General features: G+C 41.9%; 2 protein-coding genes across 2 annotated transcripts; one reads left to right on the top strand and one right to left on the bottom strand.

The window, feature by feature from the left end:
• Positions 1-7,075: 7,075 nt before the first annotated feature.
• On the top strand, positions 7,076-8,948 carry LOC127079311 (uncharacterized). The gene is made up of 4 exons (XM_051019711.1): positions 7,076-7,776; positions 7,853-8,127; positions 8,190-8,787; positions 8,902-8,948. Exons 1-4 carry the CDS (start codon positions 7,122-7,124, stop codon positions 8,946-8,948), a joined length of 1,575 nt encoding a protein of 524 aa, XP_050875668.1. The 5' UTR covers positions 7,076-7,121.
• Positions 8,949-9,368: 420 nt separating this feature from the next.
• LOC127079309 (uncharacterized) lies at positions 9,369-14,969 on the bottom strand. Its single transcript, XM_051019710.1, has 2 exons — positions 10,510-14,969; positions 9,369-9,870 (listed from the first exon to the last, which is right to left on the bottom strand). Exons 1-2 carry the CDS (start codon positions 14,967-14,969, stop codon positions 9,369-9,371), a joined length of 4,962 nt encoding a protein of 1,653 aa, XP_050875667.1.
• Positions 14,970-18,725: the final 3,756 nt, after the last annotated feature.

Genomic DNA, 18,725 nt, shown 5'->3' with positions numbered 1-18,725 from the left:
AACAAGCAACGACAACAATGGAATTAATTAAGTAATTAATTAATGATATCGCTTTCAAATGGTAATCTTATTTTAAATTAGATAAATTCTTTAGTATTCATGAATTTAATTTTAGAATCTAATATAAATTTCTAAAATAAATTGTTTTAAATTTTAGTAATTTTTTAAAGATAAAAAAAAATATAAAAATAATTGACATTAAATTATATTATTTGATCGGTTAATGATATTGATACTCAATTGAATTTAATGATATTAGATTATCAAAAATGCTAACAAATGATTTAGAAGCACTATTTAAAGGTAAAAAAAGTAAGTTCTTCTAAAAATGTGTGTATTTAATATATTGAAAATTGAAATCACTAACTTTTTAAAAAAATGTTTTTAGATTTAAAATTTTAAAAAGTGTATTTAGAAGATTCGTTAACATAATTATTGGATTATTCCCATTTTTAGAATAGTGAAGTGTTTTCTGTATATTTTTTATACTCAAGTATTTTTTATAATCATTAGATTTTGCTTTCTTAAAATTATAACCTTCAAAATAATACTTAAAAAAAATAATTTTAATCTTAAAGTAGATTTTACATAATTTTTAAAGATAAATCATTCTCAATTAATTTTAAAACATAATTGAATATGTCATAATTATTTACCGTGTTGTATACTTCATTATTACGAAATAATACTGGATTAAAAACTAAAGATAAATAACAGGATTCTTGATTTACATTTATAAGAATATAGAATTTTTTCAAAAAAATTATATTTTACTTTTTTTTTATAATAATAATTATACAAAAGACAATAAATATTAAAAATAATGTATAAAAAAACACTCAGTTCTTCAATTTATATCAATGATAAAATCATTTAAATTTTTACAAACCCATTAATTAAACTAAAATAACTATTTAAAAAAGAATTAAGCTTAAAATATGACAAAATAAATATTAATGTAAATTTATTGATACTAAAATTAAGAAAAGCTGCGGAAAACCCAATGAGATGGTCTTGACCCAATAGGATAGGTCTGTGTCTGTCTTTCTTGGATGTTGGTTTCATGGAATTGAAAATGATGTTTCACAATTTCACTATTCCTCAACCGCTTCCTCGCGCGTCACTTTCACGCCTCCTAACAGTAATTGTCTCTTCACTTACATTTTCATTTTAAATTCACCGCGTCTATTTTTTATTTAATGCATATTTCGACTTACTTTTGAGACAGCAAATATATTTTAGTATTCATCACTAGAATTAGGCTATGATTGTTAAAAAAAGTACTACTCCCTTCAATTCATTAATTCACACAAATTAAAAAGTATTACTTTTAATAAAATACTTTATTATGTATTAAATAATTTACATTTATAATGAAAATAAGATGAAAAAAATATAATTAAATTAAAAGTAATATTAAATAAGTTTTATAAATTAAAGTTTATAATCATTCATTTTAGAATACTTTTTTAAAAGGAATAAAGTTGAAAATAAACCGAGTTTGATTGAATTTGATTCAACTCAATTTAATAAGAACGTCGAAATTTAACTCAAATTTCATATAGAAAAATTCAGTTTGAATTCATCTCAACTAAAATTTTTGAATTATTCATCTTATTTTTTGATGATCATGGTATTCTGAAGAGTCAATTTGTCTTTGATTTTTATTGTTTCCGATAACAAATCTATCATCCCATTTTGATGATCTTCCTCAAAGTTAATATTTAGACCAAATCCGAACAAAACCCTTCTGAACCAATATCAGTCTTTATATGATCCATAGTCTCCTCATATCTTAGAGAAATAGGGCAGAAAATAGGACATTAAATCCCCATGTTAGTCGAAGCTTCTCTAACTAGAATAGTTCTTGTCATAATTCTCCAACTAGGTATTTTGACTTTAGGCTGGTAGTTAATGCTCTAAAACTCCATCCACGTAGTCCTATGCTCCAGATACTTAGAGTTATCAACTTCATTATTTTTCTCCGTATTTTGAAACCAATGATACTTTGTCCTAAATATATTGTCTTGTCATCCATCCACATAAGAATATCCTCATCCTCCTCCTGATTTTCCATAGGGATCTGGATAATTTTCTCAATATCATAAGGGATAAAAAGTCTTTTTCAACTTTGGGATGTTCCATTTTTGGTTTGCTTCATCAATTAGGTCCCTAACCCAAAACACGTTGGAATCTAATGATTTCCAGGTTAGGACTTTAAACCAGCATTAATAAGGCAATCATGGATCCTCCCAAACTTTAGTGGACCTTCCATTACAAATTCTCCAACAACATCCATTTATGAGGTTATCCTTAGTTTGAATGATACTTTTCCATATATAGTTGTCTCTTTGCTTTTCTGTGGTCTCAAGGATGGATGTATTTGGGAAATGTCCAGCGCACACTTTTGAAACAATTTAGAAAAAGCGGTTGAGTTTTTAAGGGTCTATTCATCCCATCTAAATCGTTTTCTACTTCCCTATTCACACCCAATAAAAACAAGAAATCTGTCAAATCTCCCTGGATGTAGTTCTCATTCATTTGATTGTTAGTCCGTGTAAAAATAATTCCAAGAAAAACCAATATCATTATGGTTATAACTATAAATGTTATCAATAAATCTATATTTAACATTATTAATATTTAACAACTCTTTTTATATAAAATACAATTGTTTTTTGTAATTTTTTTAAATAGATTTATAATACATTTTTATAAAGCGATGTAAATATCTTAAAATATATTTTAAAAAATTTATTTATTTTAAATATCAATAATACTTTTTTTCCTCAGTGTTTTTTTAATAATGTTTTTTTTACACATATTTTTTTTAGAAAAACATGTGGTATTCAATACCTCTTTTTATATAAAAAAAACATAATTACACAAGAGGTCCTTTAAGATATTTTTTTGTAACAGGTTGGTCATAAAGTTCTATTTTGTAACAATTTGGTCCTTTAAGTTAAGAAACGTGTGCACTGTCACCCTTTTCTTGAATCTTTGATCAAAACAATCACCTAAAATACATAAAGTAGCATCCAAACATATATGTAAGATCCTAATTCAACACGTTTGTTAACTTAAAAAACCAAATTGTTACAAAAAAATAAAATAAAGGATCAATATGTTAAAAAAAAACTTAAAGAAGCTTTGGTGTAATTTTCCAATTTAAAAAATTATGTCTTTTTTAATATGTGATTCTTTTAAAAGAGCATGTGTAGAAAAATGATAACACTTATAATAAAATGAAAAAGTGATTTCCTTTTTCACCTTAAAACTCTCTCTCTCTCTCTCTCTCTCTCTCTCTCTCTCTCTCTCTCTCTCTCTCTCTCTCTCTCTCTCTCTCTCTCTCTCTCTCTCTCTTCTCTCTCCTCTCTCTCTCTCTCTCTCTCTCTCTCTCTCTCCTCTCTCTCTCTCTCTCTCTCTCTCTCTCTCTCTCTCTCTCTCTCTCTCTCTCTCTCTCTCTCTCTCTCTCTCTCTCTCTCTCTCTCTCTCTCTCTCTCTCTCTCTCATAGATCACTTAACAGAATGTTAATGTTAACACAATCATTGAATGTAATATTTTGTCTTATGTCATAAAAGTTAACAATGATATTGGGAGCTACTACAATGAAATACTCCATCCATTCTTTTATAAGTGTCACTTTTTTAAAAAAAATTGTTTCTTTTTAATTGTCACTTGCAAAGTTTAATGTAGTATTAATTGCACTTTTGTCAAAATTATTCATAGATAATTATTATAGAGAGAGAAAAGGTAAAATAAATATAATAAATAATTACGAATATTATAGGTAAAAGAAGAGTTATTGTTTGAAAAGTAACAATAATGATTAATTTTATTGGTATGTGTAAAAAGTCAAAAAAATGACACTTAAAAAGATACAGAGAGAATATATATTTTTTACTAAACTTTAATATGTACTTGTTAACTATACTCAATTTTCATGACTTTAAACGAAATATTTCATTCACTAAATCTATCAAGGTCGTATTCAACAATGTTATTGTATTGAGTAATCCGCAGAAAGAAAATGAGTGCAGAATTATAAAGTTATTTCAAGAGAAAAAAAGAGAATTGATAATCATTATATTTTGATTCGTCTCTGTTTAGATATTTACGATAGATGATAGTTCTAAAGTCACTTGAGACGATAGAATTTAAGTTAAAAATATATGAGTATGTAAAAACATAACATTTGAGTTTTAACAACTAAAAGGAAGACTCAAAATCAACAAATACATTTTTGAAGAAATTCAAAATTCAAAATTTATCAACAAATTATAGAAGAAGATTCAGAATTTATCAAAAATGTTGTATTTAAATTATAACTTCATTTTTTCACTTTAAGTTTTTTTACCACAACACTTTATTAATTAATAAGAGTAAAGCACATGCCTTTTGTCAACTAAAAAAAATTAATGATAACATTTATTAGAGTGTTGTTAAAGTTAAATCGTTTTGGCGAAACTAGTCTTATAGAGTTAGTTACAAGAAAATTATAAAGCGTTATATAAAGGGAAAGAATGACTTTTGAAAGTGATGATATATAGTAAAGATAAGAACATTTATTTCAAAACAAATAGAGTAGCATTTGAATTTGTCCATATTTGCACTAGATGCAATTGTAGTCGTAAAGAAAAGGAATGAATGATTCAACCAAAAGTGGAAGGTGGGACAGAGCTACTACTCGCGTGAGTGTTGATGGTGTTATTCTATCTCTACACTTTTCCATGAATTTTATAATGAGCCTCTTGCTCTTGCTTGACTTATCAGTTAACTCTTGTATGCATTTGTAAAGACTCACTTTTTGGTGACCCGTGACACATTCCTTTAGATCATTATTGGTTATGGTTATATACTAAGAATAATTACTATATGAATTATGGTAATGAGATATGGAATGTCGTTGATTAGTAGTAGTAACATGGTCCAACTGTACTTATTTGTTTGCATGTTGTCCAAGTTTACATTAACATGATTCCTTGGCATTATTGTCGATCTACAATGATTCTATCTTGGAATATTTTGGTGAGAATGATAATTTATTTAAATCAACATGTGAATAATAGAATTTGCACTATAATTACTTGTGTATTAGACTCGAAATTAGTCAAGATAAAGTTAAATTTAGTTTAGAATTTGTTTAACTCAAAATTCGACTTGAATTTATTAAAAAAAAAAAATTAAATTAAAATCTGCATAATTGAAGTTTATTAATAATTTAGTTCAATTTTATAACTCGAATTTGTCTAATTTGATAACTCAAAAATAAATAAAAAAACTAAAATATTAATTAAGAGTCATATGATCCTACCTGATCAGGAGGGCCTTCCAAGGTCTTGGTGAATGGGCCGGAGAATGAAATGAGAGGGGGGTGTACCTGCAAGGTGCTCCAATGCTTAAGTCAGAAAAGGTACAGAATGAGGTTATCAGAGTGTGAGTTAGAATACCTGCCCCTTTGCCATGAAAGGGGTATTTATATTGAGCCCCCAGCGCTGGGCCAAGGCTCCTAATGGGCTGGATTAGCTAGGCCCAAGGAGGAGCTGCCAGGGGACGCGTAAGAAGCGTTAAGACCTAGACCAAGGTCTGCCCCCTGGTCCAACTGCCCCTATCCCTAAGGAGACAATATAGGGGAGTTGGGTGACGTGGTGAGTGAGATGCCGTTATGGCTCTGCCCGACACAACTTAGGTGTCCGCGGCGGGGGTTGACGATGAGTGGATGGAGATCGTATGGGGAGGACCCGCTCGTTGTCCGACACGTATTTAAGGGGCCGGGAGACGTTCTTCGGGCGGACGGTCGTTCACCTGACGTGTCCTCGTGGTCGTTTGGACATGGTCGTTTGGACGTGGGCTTGGCGAGCATTGGGCTGTGCGTGCCTAGTGTCATGGCCCAGTCCAGAACAGGAGCCCCCCAAGTCGAGTCTCTGAGCCAGAGAGATGACTTATGTTTCAACTAAGGGTTCCCCGAGACGATGGGGAAGCTTGATCGTTAGACAGGTGAGGTCGTAACAGACCTGTTCATGACCGACCCTTTCTCCGGGAATGTCGGGGATGGAGGTGATCGGTTGGTCTGCACCTTCCTTGTGGTAAACGTGGGTATGACGCGGGGAGGTGGCGTCTTGGTGAGTCGAGGAGACGGATAGGTGCTCGGGTCGTTTCAGTTTCTTATCTTTGATAGACGTGTCTCAGAATTAGTGGGGTCGCTTCGTTTCGTGTGCAAAGACGGCGTAGGCAGGCTAGGCAATGATGACCTAGCGTGTTGGTCCACGTGCCAAGCCCTATAAAAAAGGGGTTGAGTAACTTCATTTCCACTTTTTTCGCTCACACGTTCACCGGAGTTCTCCACATTCTCCCTCGTTTGCTCGCTCTACCGTCTGGACCGCCGTCTCCGCCCGTCCTCCTATCTGAACCACCGTCTTCTGCTCGGGCACCACCGTACCCCTTTCAACTTAACTATGTCAGGTATGATTTTCCACTGTGATCCACTGTTTTTCCTTGTTGTTTTCTGTCAAACGCATGCTATTTTTGTAGAAATGTGGTTAGGTTTAACTTAGGAATAGTGTAGTGGACTGTAGGTGTATATTAGATGGTAGAAAATAGGGTTGGGATCATGCTGTACGGGCATAAATTTCATATGCCGGGCAATACTTGCATAGGCTGTATGAAGTTTATGCCCGGTCTCCATAGAATGCGCGCGTCACCGAGTTGAGCACGGTTAGTGTCCGTCGCCGCTACGCCCTTTCACTTGACCTGCGGTGGAAGGGTGGATTTGATATGACGTCGAATTCACTCTTTCTGTCTGCGTTTCAGGTGCTACCGGGCGCTTACGACCGAGGAGGGAAGATTCTGGGTCCTCCACCGAAGACGCGACAATCGCTCGTCTCCCTGTCGGGGATGGGAGTGTCCGAGATGGTACCGAACACGCCTCCTCTTCCGGGCAGGTCGACTTCTCATGGGTTGCGGACGAGCCCTTGGAGGAGGAATCAGACTTCTGTGACGAGGCCATCATTGCTTACGCTATGGTCGAGACCATAAGCCGGGAGGATCCACCAAACTGGTATTGCTGCGCCCCAAGGAAGAAGACCGCATTTGCCATCATTTCCCGGGGAAGCAGTTCACCATGTATGAATTTGCTTTCCGTGAGGCGGGGATTAGACTGCCCTTCAACTCCTTCCAGATGTCGGTCTTCAAGTGGCTCCGGCTGGCGCCGTCCCAACTACATCCTAATGCTCTCGCATTTATGCGGGCATTCGAGTTAGTTTGCCAGTTCCTCGGCATTGGTTGCACCCGGGCTCTCTTCTTCCACGTTTTCCATCTCCAGAGGTCCGGTTCCCGTGGTCGCCACAGTTGGGTTTCTTTCAAGCAGCCCGTGCGTCTGTTCAAGACGTACGAGGATTCTGTTCGCCATTTCAAAAACCGGTGGTACGTGGTGATGCCGATTACCCGGGCTGCCCTTCACTCTCTATACTACTATCAGCGGAAACCCAATGGGGAGGAGACGCTGATGTCGAAGATACCGCTGAGGTGGCAGCGTGATCATTTCGATCTCTCCACGGCGCATTACCGAGTCAAGTATGCGATGCTCGGCGAGGAGGATAGGCTCGCGTACAAGAAGCTGGTCGATTACGTGCAGAGCTTCAGCTTGGGGTTCTGGGCGAATCGACAGGGCGTGCCCTACCTGGATGAGGCCGGGGAACTAATCACCGAGGCGCGTTATATCAATACGAAGGCTCTGCTCGAGTGTGATACCGAGGAGGAAGCTCTGGCGTTATTGAGTAGGCAGACTTTGTTTAGCTTTTTATTTCTGTTTATGACTTCGCTCGCTAATGTTGGTGTGTAATTTATTTGCAGGTGCCATGCCCAATGCTCGTGATCGGGTGCTGAAGCTAGCGAATCAGGTCGGCGCTCCTGACCGGGTGCCCAAGAAGAAGAAGAAAACTGTGGCCCGTCCCTTGGAGACTGCTGGCGATGCCGGGGCTAGTCCCTCGCAGGCGGCGAGCGTGATTCCTTCCTCTCCTCCTCGATCTAACCCGATCAACATTCCTGATAGCAGTCCGTCGCCAGCGGCTTCTCCCCTCCATAAACGGAAGCGTCCGGCTGGGGCCCTACCAGGTCGTCTCCAGGAAGTTCGAATGGACCGGGCAGCTATCTTCTACCTCCCTGCTATGTGGAACGGTCGTTCTTCAAGGCCGAGGAGTCGATTGCTGTGCCTGCGCCTGAGGCCAAGGCTATTCTGGACCAGGATGTTGCTGCCCGGAGGAAAGATCTGGCCAGGGATATTGCTGCTGTCATCCGGGTGATGGAGACGGCCATGGTTTTGACCGACACTTCGGTCTCCACCGCCTCGCTGGAGGATGCCCTTTTGCAGGTTCGGACGGAGAAGGAAAGACTATCTAAAGATCTGTCGGACTACAAAGAAGAGCATCAGCTGCAGGAAGGGCTGAGCCAGAAGCTGGAGGAGGTGGAAAAGGAGAGGGACCAGTTGAAGGCTGCTAAGGCGAGCTTGGAAGAGCAGGTGGTCGACCATCAGAAGCTGACCGAGGACAACGCTGGCCTACGGGCTCAGGTTGAGTCTCTCGAGGGAAAGGTCCGTCCTCTGGCAGATGAGACCGAGGAGGAACGCGCCCTTGGTTCGCGCGGTGAGCTGCTAGGGCATATTCGGACTCTCAACCAAGATCTCGTGGCCTGCTTCAAAGAGGGTTTCGACAATGCTGTCGAGCAGCTCGGGCTTCTGAACCCTGAGTTGGTGACAGTAGGGTCGGCCTATAACTGCTGCGTCCGGGATGGTGAGATTATCTGCCCGTTTGAAGCGGAGGAGGAGCTGGGGGGAGAAGAAGAAGAAGAGGATGAAGAGGTGCTCCGAGCGGAGTCTTAGTTTATTTGTTTTTCTTTGATTTTAGTTATCATGGCCTGCGTGCCTTATGTATTTGGCCTTCGGGCGTTGTAATATGGCCTTCGGGCGTACTTGGCTTCGGCCGCTCTTATCGTTTTTAATGTATGAATATTTACGTTATCATTCATTGTGCTCGTTTGTGTTTGATACTTGTTTGTATGAGTTCGTACTCTGCTCGACTTTGTTAATCTCCTCGGTTTAGGGAACCGACGAAGTGTCGGGCTTTGTGCCCGTGGGTATCGAGGCCCGGGTCCGTTGTTCGAACCCTGGTCCCGAGGCTTGGGCCCTCCCATCGCGAGCTGGGTGCCCTGCCAGTCCTGGTACTTCGACGTTGAGTCTTGGTCAAGATCCCAACCGTCGGGGAGGGTTGTGTTTGTTATGTGACCCCGGATCGTTCCCGGGTCTCGTGGTTCCTCCCTGGGGTTTTGGGGACGAAGAGCGTGGTCGTACCTGCCACGTCTCCCCGTGGTGTATTTAGCTGTAATATTGTCTAAGTTTTTCTGCGTTCCATGGTCGAGCGAGTTGTTCTCCTTGTAGGTTTTCTAGGTAATAGGCCCCGTTGCTCGTTTTGTCGCGGACGCGGTAAGGGCCTTCCCAGTTGGCCGCCAGTTTGCCCTCTCTCGGGTTTTTCTGGTTTCTTCTGAGGACCAGGGTGCCGACCTGGAACTCTCTTTTTATGACTTTCGCGTCATGGCGTAGTGCTATTTTTTGTTTGAGGGTTGTTTCCCTGAGAGCTGCTTCGGAACGTATCTCCTCGACTAGGTCGAGCTCGGCTCTAAGGGTTTCATCGTTCATTTCCTCGTCTAGGGGCTCCTCCGTCCTCCTCGTTGGCGCCCGTATCTCCACCGGGATGACTGCCTCGGTGCCGTAAGTTAGTCGGAACGGGGTTTCCCCGGTGGTAGAATGTGGTGTCGTGCGGTAGGCCCATAGCACGCTATGTAGCTCCTCGACCCATGCCCTCTTTGCCTCACCGAGTCTGCGTTTGAGGCCACGTAAGATTACCCTATAGGCCGCCTCGGCTTGCCCGTTCGTCTGCGGATGCTCGACAGACGTGAAATGCTGTGTGGTGCCCAGGCTGGCGATGAAGTCCTGGAATCCTCCGTCCGTGAATTGTGTCCCGTTGTCTGTGACAAGTGCCTGGGGTATACCGAACCGAGCGAGGATGTTGCGTTTGAAGAACCGGAGAATGTTCTGCGCGGTTATTTTAGCCAGTGCCTCCGCCTCGATCCATTTGGTGAAGTAATCCACCCCGACGATGAGGTATTTATTCTGATATGATCCGGTGACGAAGGGTCCGAGGATGTCCATGCCCCACCACGCGAAGGGCCATGGGGAAGACAGTGATTTGAGGTCGTTCGGGGGTGCGAGGTGCATGTCGGCATGTCGTTGGCATTTGTCACATCTTTTGACGTGCTCTTTCGAATCGTTTTGCATGGTCGGCCAGTAGTAGCCTGCTCGAAGGGCTTTTCGTGCGAGCGATCGTCCGCCGAGGTGTTGAGCGTTAATTCCCCGGTGTATCTCTCCAAGTATGTCGGGGACTTTCTCTTCCTCGACGCATTTGAGTAGTGGGATGGAGAATCCTCTCCGGTAGAGTTTGCCTTCGAGGAGTACGTACGAGCATGCGCGTCGTTTGACAGTGGTCGCCTCTTTCGGGTCAGCCGGGAGTTCGTCTCGTGTGAGGTAATTGTAGATGGGTGTCATCCAACAGCGGGCATCTCCAATAGCGTTGACCTCGAGTGGAGGCGGTAGTTTGTCGATGCTGGGCCGAGGGAGAATTTCTTGGATTACTGATTTATTCCCACCCTTTTTCCTCGTGCTGGCTAGTTTCGAGAGAACGTCTGCCCGTGTGTTGTGCTCGCGGGGTATGTGTTGAACTTCCCATTTTTCAAATCTATCAAGTTTTTCTTTGACGAGGGACAAGTACTCGAGGAGGTTGTCGTTCTTGGCTCGGTATTCTCCTCGCACTTGTGAGGCCACGAGCTGGGAGTCGGTGGATATTTTTACCTCTTTTGCTCCCAGGTCCTCGGCTAACCTCAGGCCTGCGAGGAAGGCTTCGTATTCGGCTTGGTTGTTTGATGTTGGGAACGCTAGCGCTAATGATACCTCTATCAGGATCCCTTCTTCATTTTCGAGGATGATCCCGGCCCCGCTGCCTGATGTGTTAGAGGCGCCATCGACGAAGATCGTCCATTTGTGGGCGCTTTCTGCTGGAGTCGGGCAGTGGGTCATCTCCGCGACGAAGTCGGCCAGTGCCTGAGCTTTCAAGGCTTTCCTACTTTCGTATTGTATGTCGAATTCGGAGAGTTCCAGTGACCATTTGAGCATCCTCCCGGCCATATCCGGGCGCCCGAGCAGCTGTTTGATTGGCTGGTCGGTCCTCACCTTTATCGTGTGTGCGAGGAAGTAATATCGTAGTCTCCTCGCTGTGTTGATGAGGGCCAGGGCGACCTTTTCGATTTGCTGATATCGGAGCTCGGGGCCTTGGAGTGCTTTACTCGTAAAATAGATGGGTTTTTGTCCTTCGTCGGTTTCTCTTATTAGAACGGCGCTGACGGCCTCGGTTGCCACGGATAGGTATAAGTATAGGGTTTCCTGTTCTGATGGCCGTGATAAGACCGGGGGTTGGGACAGAACCTTCTTTAGATGGAGTAACGCTTGGTCGCATTCGTCGGTCCAGTCGAAGGTAGCCTCTTTGCGAAGGAGTCTGAAGAATGGCAATGCGTGCTGGGCGGACTTGGCGATGAAACGGGAGAGTGAGGCGAGCACTCCATTGAGTGACTGGATCGATTTTTTGGTTTTCGGGGTCGGAAACTCCGAGAATGCCCGGCATTTGTCGGGGTTGGCCTCTATCCCTCTTTCGGTGAGATAGAAACCGAGGAACTTGCCTGCCCGGACTCCGAACGTGCATTTTTCGGGGTTGAACCTCATTTTACACTGTCTCGCCTGCTCGAATACCTTCGCGAGGTGTCGAGCATGGGTTGTCTCCTCGTGTGATTTGACGATCATGTCGTCCATGTATACTTCGAGCATGTCCCCTATTTCGTCCTTGAAGACTTTGTTCATCATGCGTTGGTATGTAGCGCCAGCGTTCTTGAGCCCGAACGGCATCACGTTGTAATAGTAATTGCCCGTTGGGGTCATGAACGCTGTGTGTTTCTTGTCTGTGGGCGACATAGGGATCTGGTTGTATCCACTATATGCGTCCATGAAGGACAAGAGTTTAAAACCTGCAGAGTTGTCAACGAGCATGTCTATATTAGGGAGGGGGAAAGCATCTTTCGGGCAAGCCCTATTAAGATCAGTATAATCAACACACATGCGCCATTTTCCATTATTTTTCTTAATGAGGACTACATTAGAGAGCCAGGTTGTGTACTGGGCTTCAGAAATAAAATTTGCCTCTAAGAGGTCTTTTACAGCTCGCTCGGCAGCTTCTGCCTTTTCGGGCGATTGCTTGCGTCTACGCTGTGCTATGGGCTTGGCTGCCCGGTCTAAAGCTAGCTTATGACACGCGATCTCGGGGTCCAGCCCGGGCATTTCTGCGGCATTCCACGCGAAGAGGTCCGAGTTCTCTTTGAGGCATGCTACTAGCTCTTCTCTTGTTTCCTCGGGTAGTCCTTTACCTATCTTCACCGTCCTTTCCGGATCGTCCCCAAGAGGAATGAGTTCGAACTCTCCGTCGGGGATTGGTCGGACCGGGTGTCCGAGAGAGCGTTCCTTGGGGAACCTCCCCTCTTCGGTCTCGTCCAGCCCGATGCGACAGTCGAGGTCGATGGCGTTGATTCCTCGGGCAGGATCCCCGGTCCTGAGTTTTTTGTTGTTGCAGTTGCTCTTCGTGCTGACTACGGCCTGTCCTTTTACTGCGGCGTCGTAGCATCGCCGGGCTGCTTCGATGTCACCATGGATGGTGACCACACGTCCCAATTTGGTGTAGTATTTCATCTTTAGGTGGACGGTGGATGGGACCGCGGTGAGTTCGGCCAGTGTCGGGCGTCCAAAGATGCAATTGTAGAGAGACGGACAGTCTACGACCAGGAATTGGATTTTGACTTCCCTGGCCGTTTCCTGTTCGCCGAAGGTGACGAGGAGCTCAACATATCCCCACGGTCTGGTTGTTGCTCCGTTGAATCCTTGGAGATCTGATCCGACGTAGGGGGCTAGGTTGGTCTTGTCTAGCTTCAGAGTCTTGAAGAGGTGGACGTACATGATATCCACTGAGCTGCCTTGGTCGACCAGGATGCGTCGTACGTCGAATTGGGCCATCTTTGCCCTTATCAATAGTGGGATGCCCGAGTTCGGGGATCCGCCCGGGAGTTCCTCCAGGAAGAAGGATATTGGGTTGGATTTTCCCCGGTATTTTGTCAATGTCGCTTTCTGCTCGGGGGCAGTCAGTAGGAGTTCGTCGAACTTACGTTTGACGGAGAGGGCCGCGGATTCCCCGTTAGTTCCTCCTCCTGATATCACCAGTGTGGTAGGGAAGTTTTCCCAGGGGCTGAGTGCAGTGATCTTGCCCTCGGGCAATGGTTCGGGGAGGAAGAAATCTTCCGGTCGTGACACGCAGAGGGCCACTTGATAGGGAGAGTTGTCAGGGGGCGTGTCTTCCCGGGGTCTCTCCTTCTCTGGCTCGCCGTGTCTGGGAGCTTCGTTCTTCCTCGTATACTGCTTCAGGTGCCCCTCTTGGATTAAAATTTCTATCGCATCCTTCAGGTGGACGCAGTCTTCGGTCACGTGCCCGTGACTTCTGTGGAACCGGCAGTACTTTGATTTGTCGGTGTGGGGCTTTGGTGCAGACGGTTTTGGGAACCTGACCCTGCCCTGCTTAAATTCAGAGTTGATACATTCTGCGAGGATACGCTCTCGAGGAGCTGTCAGTAAGGTGTACTCGCTATATCTGCCCGCGGGGCCTCTTCCTTCCCGGAGCTCGCGAGGTCTTTCTTCTCTTCGTTTGTCTCCGTTGCGACGGGAAATGCTCGTGTCCTCGCGTTTCGAGTGCTCGGTCTCCCCAGCGTTACGTCCGCTGCGGGCATTGTGTGCCACCTGCTTTTCCTCGTATCTGATGTAGGCCTGGGCTTTATGCAGGAGCTCGTTTAAGGTGCGGGGAGGCTCGATCCCTACGGCCCTGCTAAGTTCACTGCCGGGCAAGAGACCTCTCTCGAGGAGATACTTCTTCATGTGCTCGGTGGTATCTACCTCGACAGCTTCCTGGTTGAATCGCTCGATGTATGAGCGCAGTGTTTCATTCTTCTTCTGCACTATGGCTTCAAGGGTCGCCTCAGTCTTGGGGTGACGACGGGAAGCTGTAAAGTGCCTGGTGAACATGGACCTCATGACTCTCCATGACGTAATGGACTCAGGGGCCAAGCTTTTGTACCAAGCCATGGCCCCTTTCCTGAGGGTCGTTGAGAACAGTCGGCATTTGAGGTGCCCGGTTATATCATTGCGGTAGTCGAGCATCGCGTTGACGTTGTCGACGTGATCGTCGGGATCTGTAGTCCCGTCGTACACAGCTAGATTTGGTGGTTTCTCCATGCCTTTGGGGAGCGGGGCTTCCATTATTGCCCGAGACAGGGGGCAATGCAAATCTTCCTCGTCGCTCCTTAAGGGAGACAGTTCGTTGTTGTCGGGGCTGCGTCCGCGCCTTGGTGATGTTCCCGCTCGACCACCGTCACGACGGGCGCGGGCCCTGCTGACGTGGGGTTCTGGAGAGCGACGTCCTCGCTTCTTCGTTGGCTCCGAACGTTGTTGCATCCTACTCACCGGCTGGGGTCGGGCCTCTTGTCGTTCGGCTTCGAGGGCCATGATTCGTTCGTGTTGCTGGTGGAGCATAGAACCGGCCTGATTGAGGGCATTCACCATGGCAATCATTACGGCGTCTCCTTCAACGGGAACGGGAATGGGATGAAATGTCTCTGCCCCTAAATTGTGGGCGTGAGAGGCATCCCCGTTGTTTTGGGGCTCTGGAGACGGGGTGGATGGATGACCGTCCCGAGCGTCCGTTTCATGGGATGGCGGGCCGTCGTCCATATTGTGGTCGACGAGGGGACGGCTGTGATCGCTATGTTGTTCTCCGGCCATGTTGGAAGGACAGAAATAAATGAGCTTTTGATCCTCGTTTGATGAAGATGGGGATAGCTGGTTCCCACAGACGGCGCCACTGATCCTACCTGATCAGGAGGGCCTTCCAAGGTCTTGGTGAATGGGCCGGAGAATGAAATGAGAGGGGGGTGTACCTGCAAGGTGCTCCAATGCTTAAGTCAGAAAAGGTACAGAATGAGGTTATCAGAGTGTGAGTTAGAATACCTGCCCCTTTGCCATGAAAGGGATATTTATATTGAGCCCCCAGCGCTGGGCCAAGGCTCCTAATGGGCTGGATTAGCTAGGCCCAAGGAGGAGCTGCCAGGGGACGCGTAAGAAGCGTTAAGACCTAGACCAAGGTCTGCCCCCTGGTCCAACTGCCCCTATCCCTAAGGAGACAATATAGGGGAGTTGGGTGACGTGGTGAGTGAGATGCCGTTATGGCTCTGCCCGACACAACTTAGGTGTCCGCGGCGGGGGTTGACGATGAGTGGATGGAGATCGTATGGGGAGGACCCGCTCGTTGTCCGACACGTATTTAAGGGGCCGGGGAGACGTTCTTCGGGCGGACGGTCGTTCACCTGACGTGTCCTCGTGGTCGTTTGGACATGGTCGTTTGGACGTGGGCTTGGCGAGCATTGGGCCGTGCCGTGCCTAGTGTCATGGCCCAGTCCAGAACAGTTTACAATAGACAAAAAAACATAACTATTTTAAAACTATTTTTTGTCTTTTATATTAATTAGTGAACTCTATTTATAAAAGAAGAATAGAGAATAATAACACATTTTTTAATGTAAAATTTAAATAGTAAAACTAAGGAGAGTTTATTAAAAGTATTGAACTTTACTAATAGTCAATTTTGAGTAATATAACAATTAAAAAAACTTTATTTATATTTATTATATTCATAAGAGTTATAGAATATATTTATAACTTTTATAGGGTACAAGTTTTCCCTTAAAAGGATATTTATAGCCAAAAATATTATAAGCAAAGATATTTGTTATAAAAAATGCATTATTACATTTTAAACTTGTAACATTTTTTTACATGCATGAGAGAGAGAAAAAATGAACTGCATTCTAATAAATTCTAATAAATAATACTCATGTAGCATCTATTATTAGTGCATGTAGCATCTATTATTAGTGTTGAAGAGATTTACTCATCTACCATCACAAGAGATCTCTAGTGATTAATATTTAACTTTGACAAAAATATTGCTACAAGAGTTTTCTTCTCTAAGATCGTGATGAATAAAGATGTCTCAACCCTTAATGGTATACTCTTGAAGTAGTTTAAAAGATTAGCATAATGATATAATCTTCATATTTTCTTTCCCCCTAACAGGATCGCATGGAGGGGGTGAGAAATTAGCATAATGATATAATCTTCATAAGTGTCATAATTGACACTTTCGTACTGATTAACAATTAAAGAGTGTAAAAGTAAATTTTATCAAATTATTATTGTCAACTAGTGTATTCAAATTAACATTAATATTAAGTGAAAAAATAATAAATTAAGAATATTAATTAGATGGTATAATTAGAAGATGAAAATTAAAATTGCATTGGTATCTAAAGTCACAAGTATTTTGAAACAAATAATATTTTTAAATATGACATTTATTTTGAGACAGATGGAATAATTTCTATAAGCATGCGTCCAAGTAAATAGTGATTCCTATTAACATTGTTTGAATATCTGCATGTAAAATGTGTGACAAGTCCATACTTTCATAATAACCAAATTGAAATCGGTCATTCAAGTATACCATCAATATTTAGAAGCCAAATATTATGTTAATACATGAACTATGTTTACGACATATTTCCCTGGGACTCCGTGGATAGGGGATAATTTTGAGTTACCAATTGATCAATGTGGTATGGGATGTTGTGAAAAAATCGAAGCAATAATATAAATAGACGGTGGTCATATTCATTCAAAGACACATTTATTTCCTGTGCATCACATATTCTACATAATTAAAGAAGTCATGTTACCTACCTTAGTAATCATAGTTTCTATAGAATTTAAGAAGTTCACACTATCAACTTCAAGAAACTTTGCATGAATATCCGAAAATCCACGCCCATGAAAAACATATATAACTCACATATAAGGTAGTACGCAGTGGGAAATATGTTTAATATTTCCAACACAATAAGAACTTGTAGGAGAAGTATTATCACTTTGATGATGATATATAAATTTAGATGGAAGCGAGTTATGACAAACCTACCAAATAAAAATTAAACGTTTGTTGTAAAACTAGCTTTCTTATCTAATTCTAGAGATCGTTAGAATCATAATCATGATTCATATATAACAACCAATAAAACTCACCTATGGTTGTTTATTCATCATTAGTATTTTTATTCCACATTCAATAGTCTTCAACACAAATAACTAAAGTTGGTTGCAATCTCTGAATCAAAGTAGTAACTTCCTAGGACAACGTAAGATTTAAGTATGCAATGATATTTTTGTGATTATATGTGACTTGTAAGTAAATGTATTCCATTGGTTTTGATGATGACAAATGAACAAGAAAGAAATATATAAAGTTTCATCAGTCAAGAAGCAAGCATAATATAAAGTGTTCACGTTCCAGTTGAAAAAACCAAATAAAAATAAAGAAATTTATCAAAGGAACTTAAAGTTGTGAAGATGTGAACTCATAGTTGTGAAGTTGTGAAAGCTTGTATGATCATGTACTTATCATTTTATCTTGATTTTGATATGTTCATTCAAAGACACATTTATTTCTTGTGCATCACATATTCTATATAATTAAAGAAGTCATGTTACCTGCCTTAATAATCATAGTTTCTATAGAATTTAAGAAGTTCACACTATCAACTTCAAGAAACTTTGTATGAATATCTGAAAATCCACGCCCATGAAAAACATATATAACTCACATATAAGATAGTACGCAATGGGAAATGAGTTCAATATTTCCAACACAATAAGAATATGTAGGATAAATATTAGCACTTTGATGATGATATATAAATTTAGATGGAAGCGAGTTATGACAAACCTACCAAATAAACATTAAATGTTTGTTGCAAAATTAGTATTCTTGTCTAATTCTAGTGATAATTAGAATCATAATCATGATTCATATATAACAACAAATAAAACTCACATATCATTGTTTATTCATCATAAATATATTTACTCCACATTCAATAGTCTTCAATACAAATAACTAACGTTGGTTGCAATCTCTCATCAAAGTAGTAACTTCCTAGGGCAGCATAAGATTTAAGTATGCAATGATATTTTTATGATTATATGTGACTTGTAAGTAAATGTATTCCATTGGTTTTGATGATGACAAATGGACAAGAAAGAAATATATAAAGTTTCATCAGCCAAGAAGCAAACATAACATAAACTGTTCACGTTCCAGTTGAAAAAACCAAATAAAAATAAAGAAATTTATCAAAGGAAATTAAATTTGTGAAGATGTGAACTCATAGTTGTGAAGTTGTGAAAGCTTGTATGATCATGAACTTATCATTTTATCTTGATTTTGATATGTTATTATCAATTAAGTAAGAGTGGGTCTTGAAGTAATAAGACAATGCGTGCATGCGTGCTCACGCGCACGCTCGTGCACACACACACAAGTATTTTAAACTTCTCATCTTTTTCTTATAAAACTTATTAAAACAAATTCTACAAAGTTCTTAAACGATTAAAATCTTGTTTTATTAATTAGGAAGGTAAAATACACTA

Source organism: Lathyrus oleraceus, chromosome 5 (assembly GCF_024323335.1).
Source record: "Lathyrus oleraceus cultivar Zhongwan6 chromosome 5, CAAS_Psat_ZW6_1.0, whole genome shotgun sequence".
NCBI lineage: Eukaryota > Viridiplantae > Streptophyta > Magnoliopsida > Fabales > Fabaceae > Lathyrus > Lathyrus oleraceus.
The sequence above is the reverse complement of the archived record's forward strand: the minus strand, read 5'-3'. Positions and strand labels throughout refer to the sequence as shown.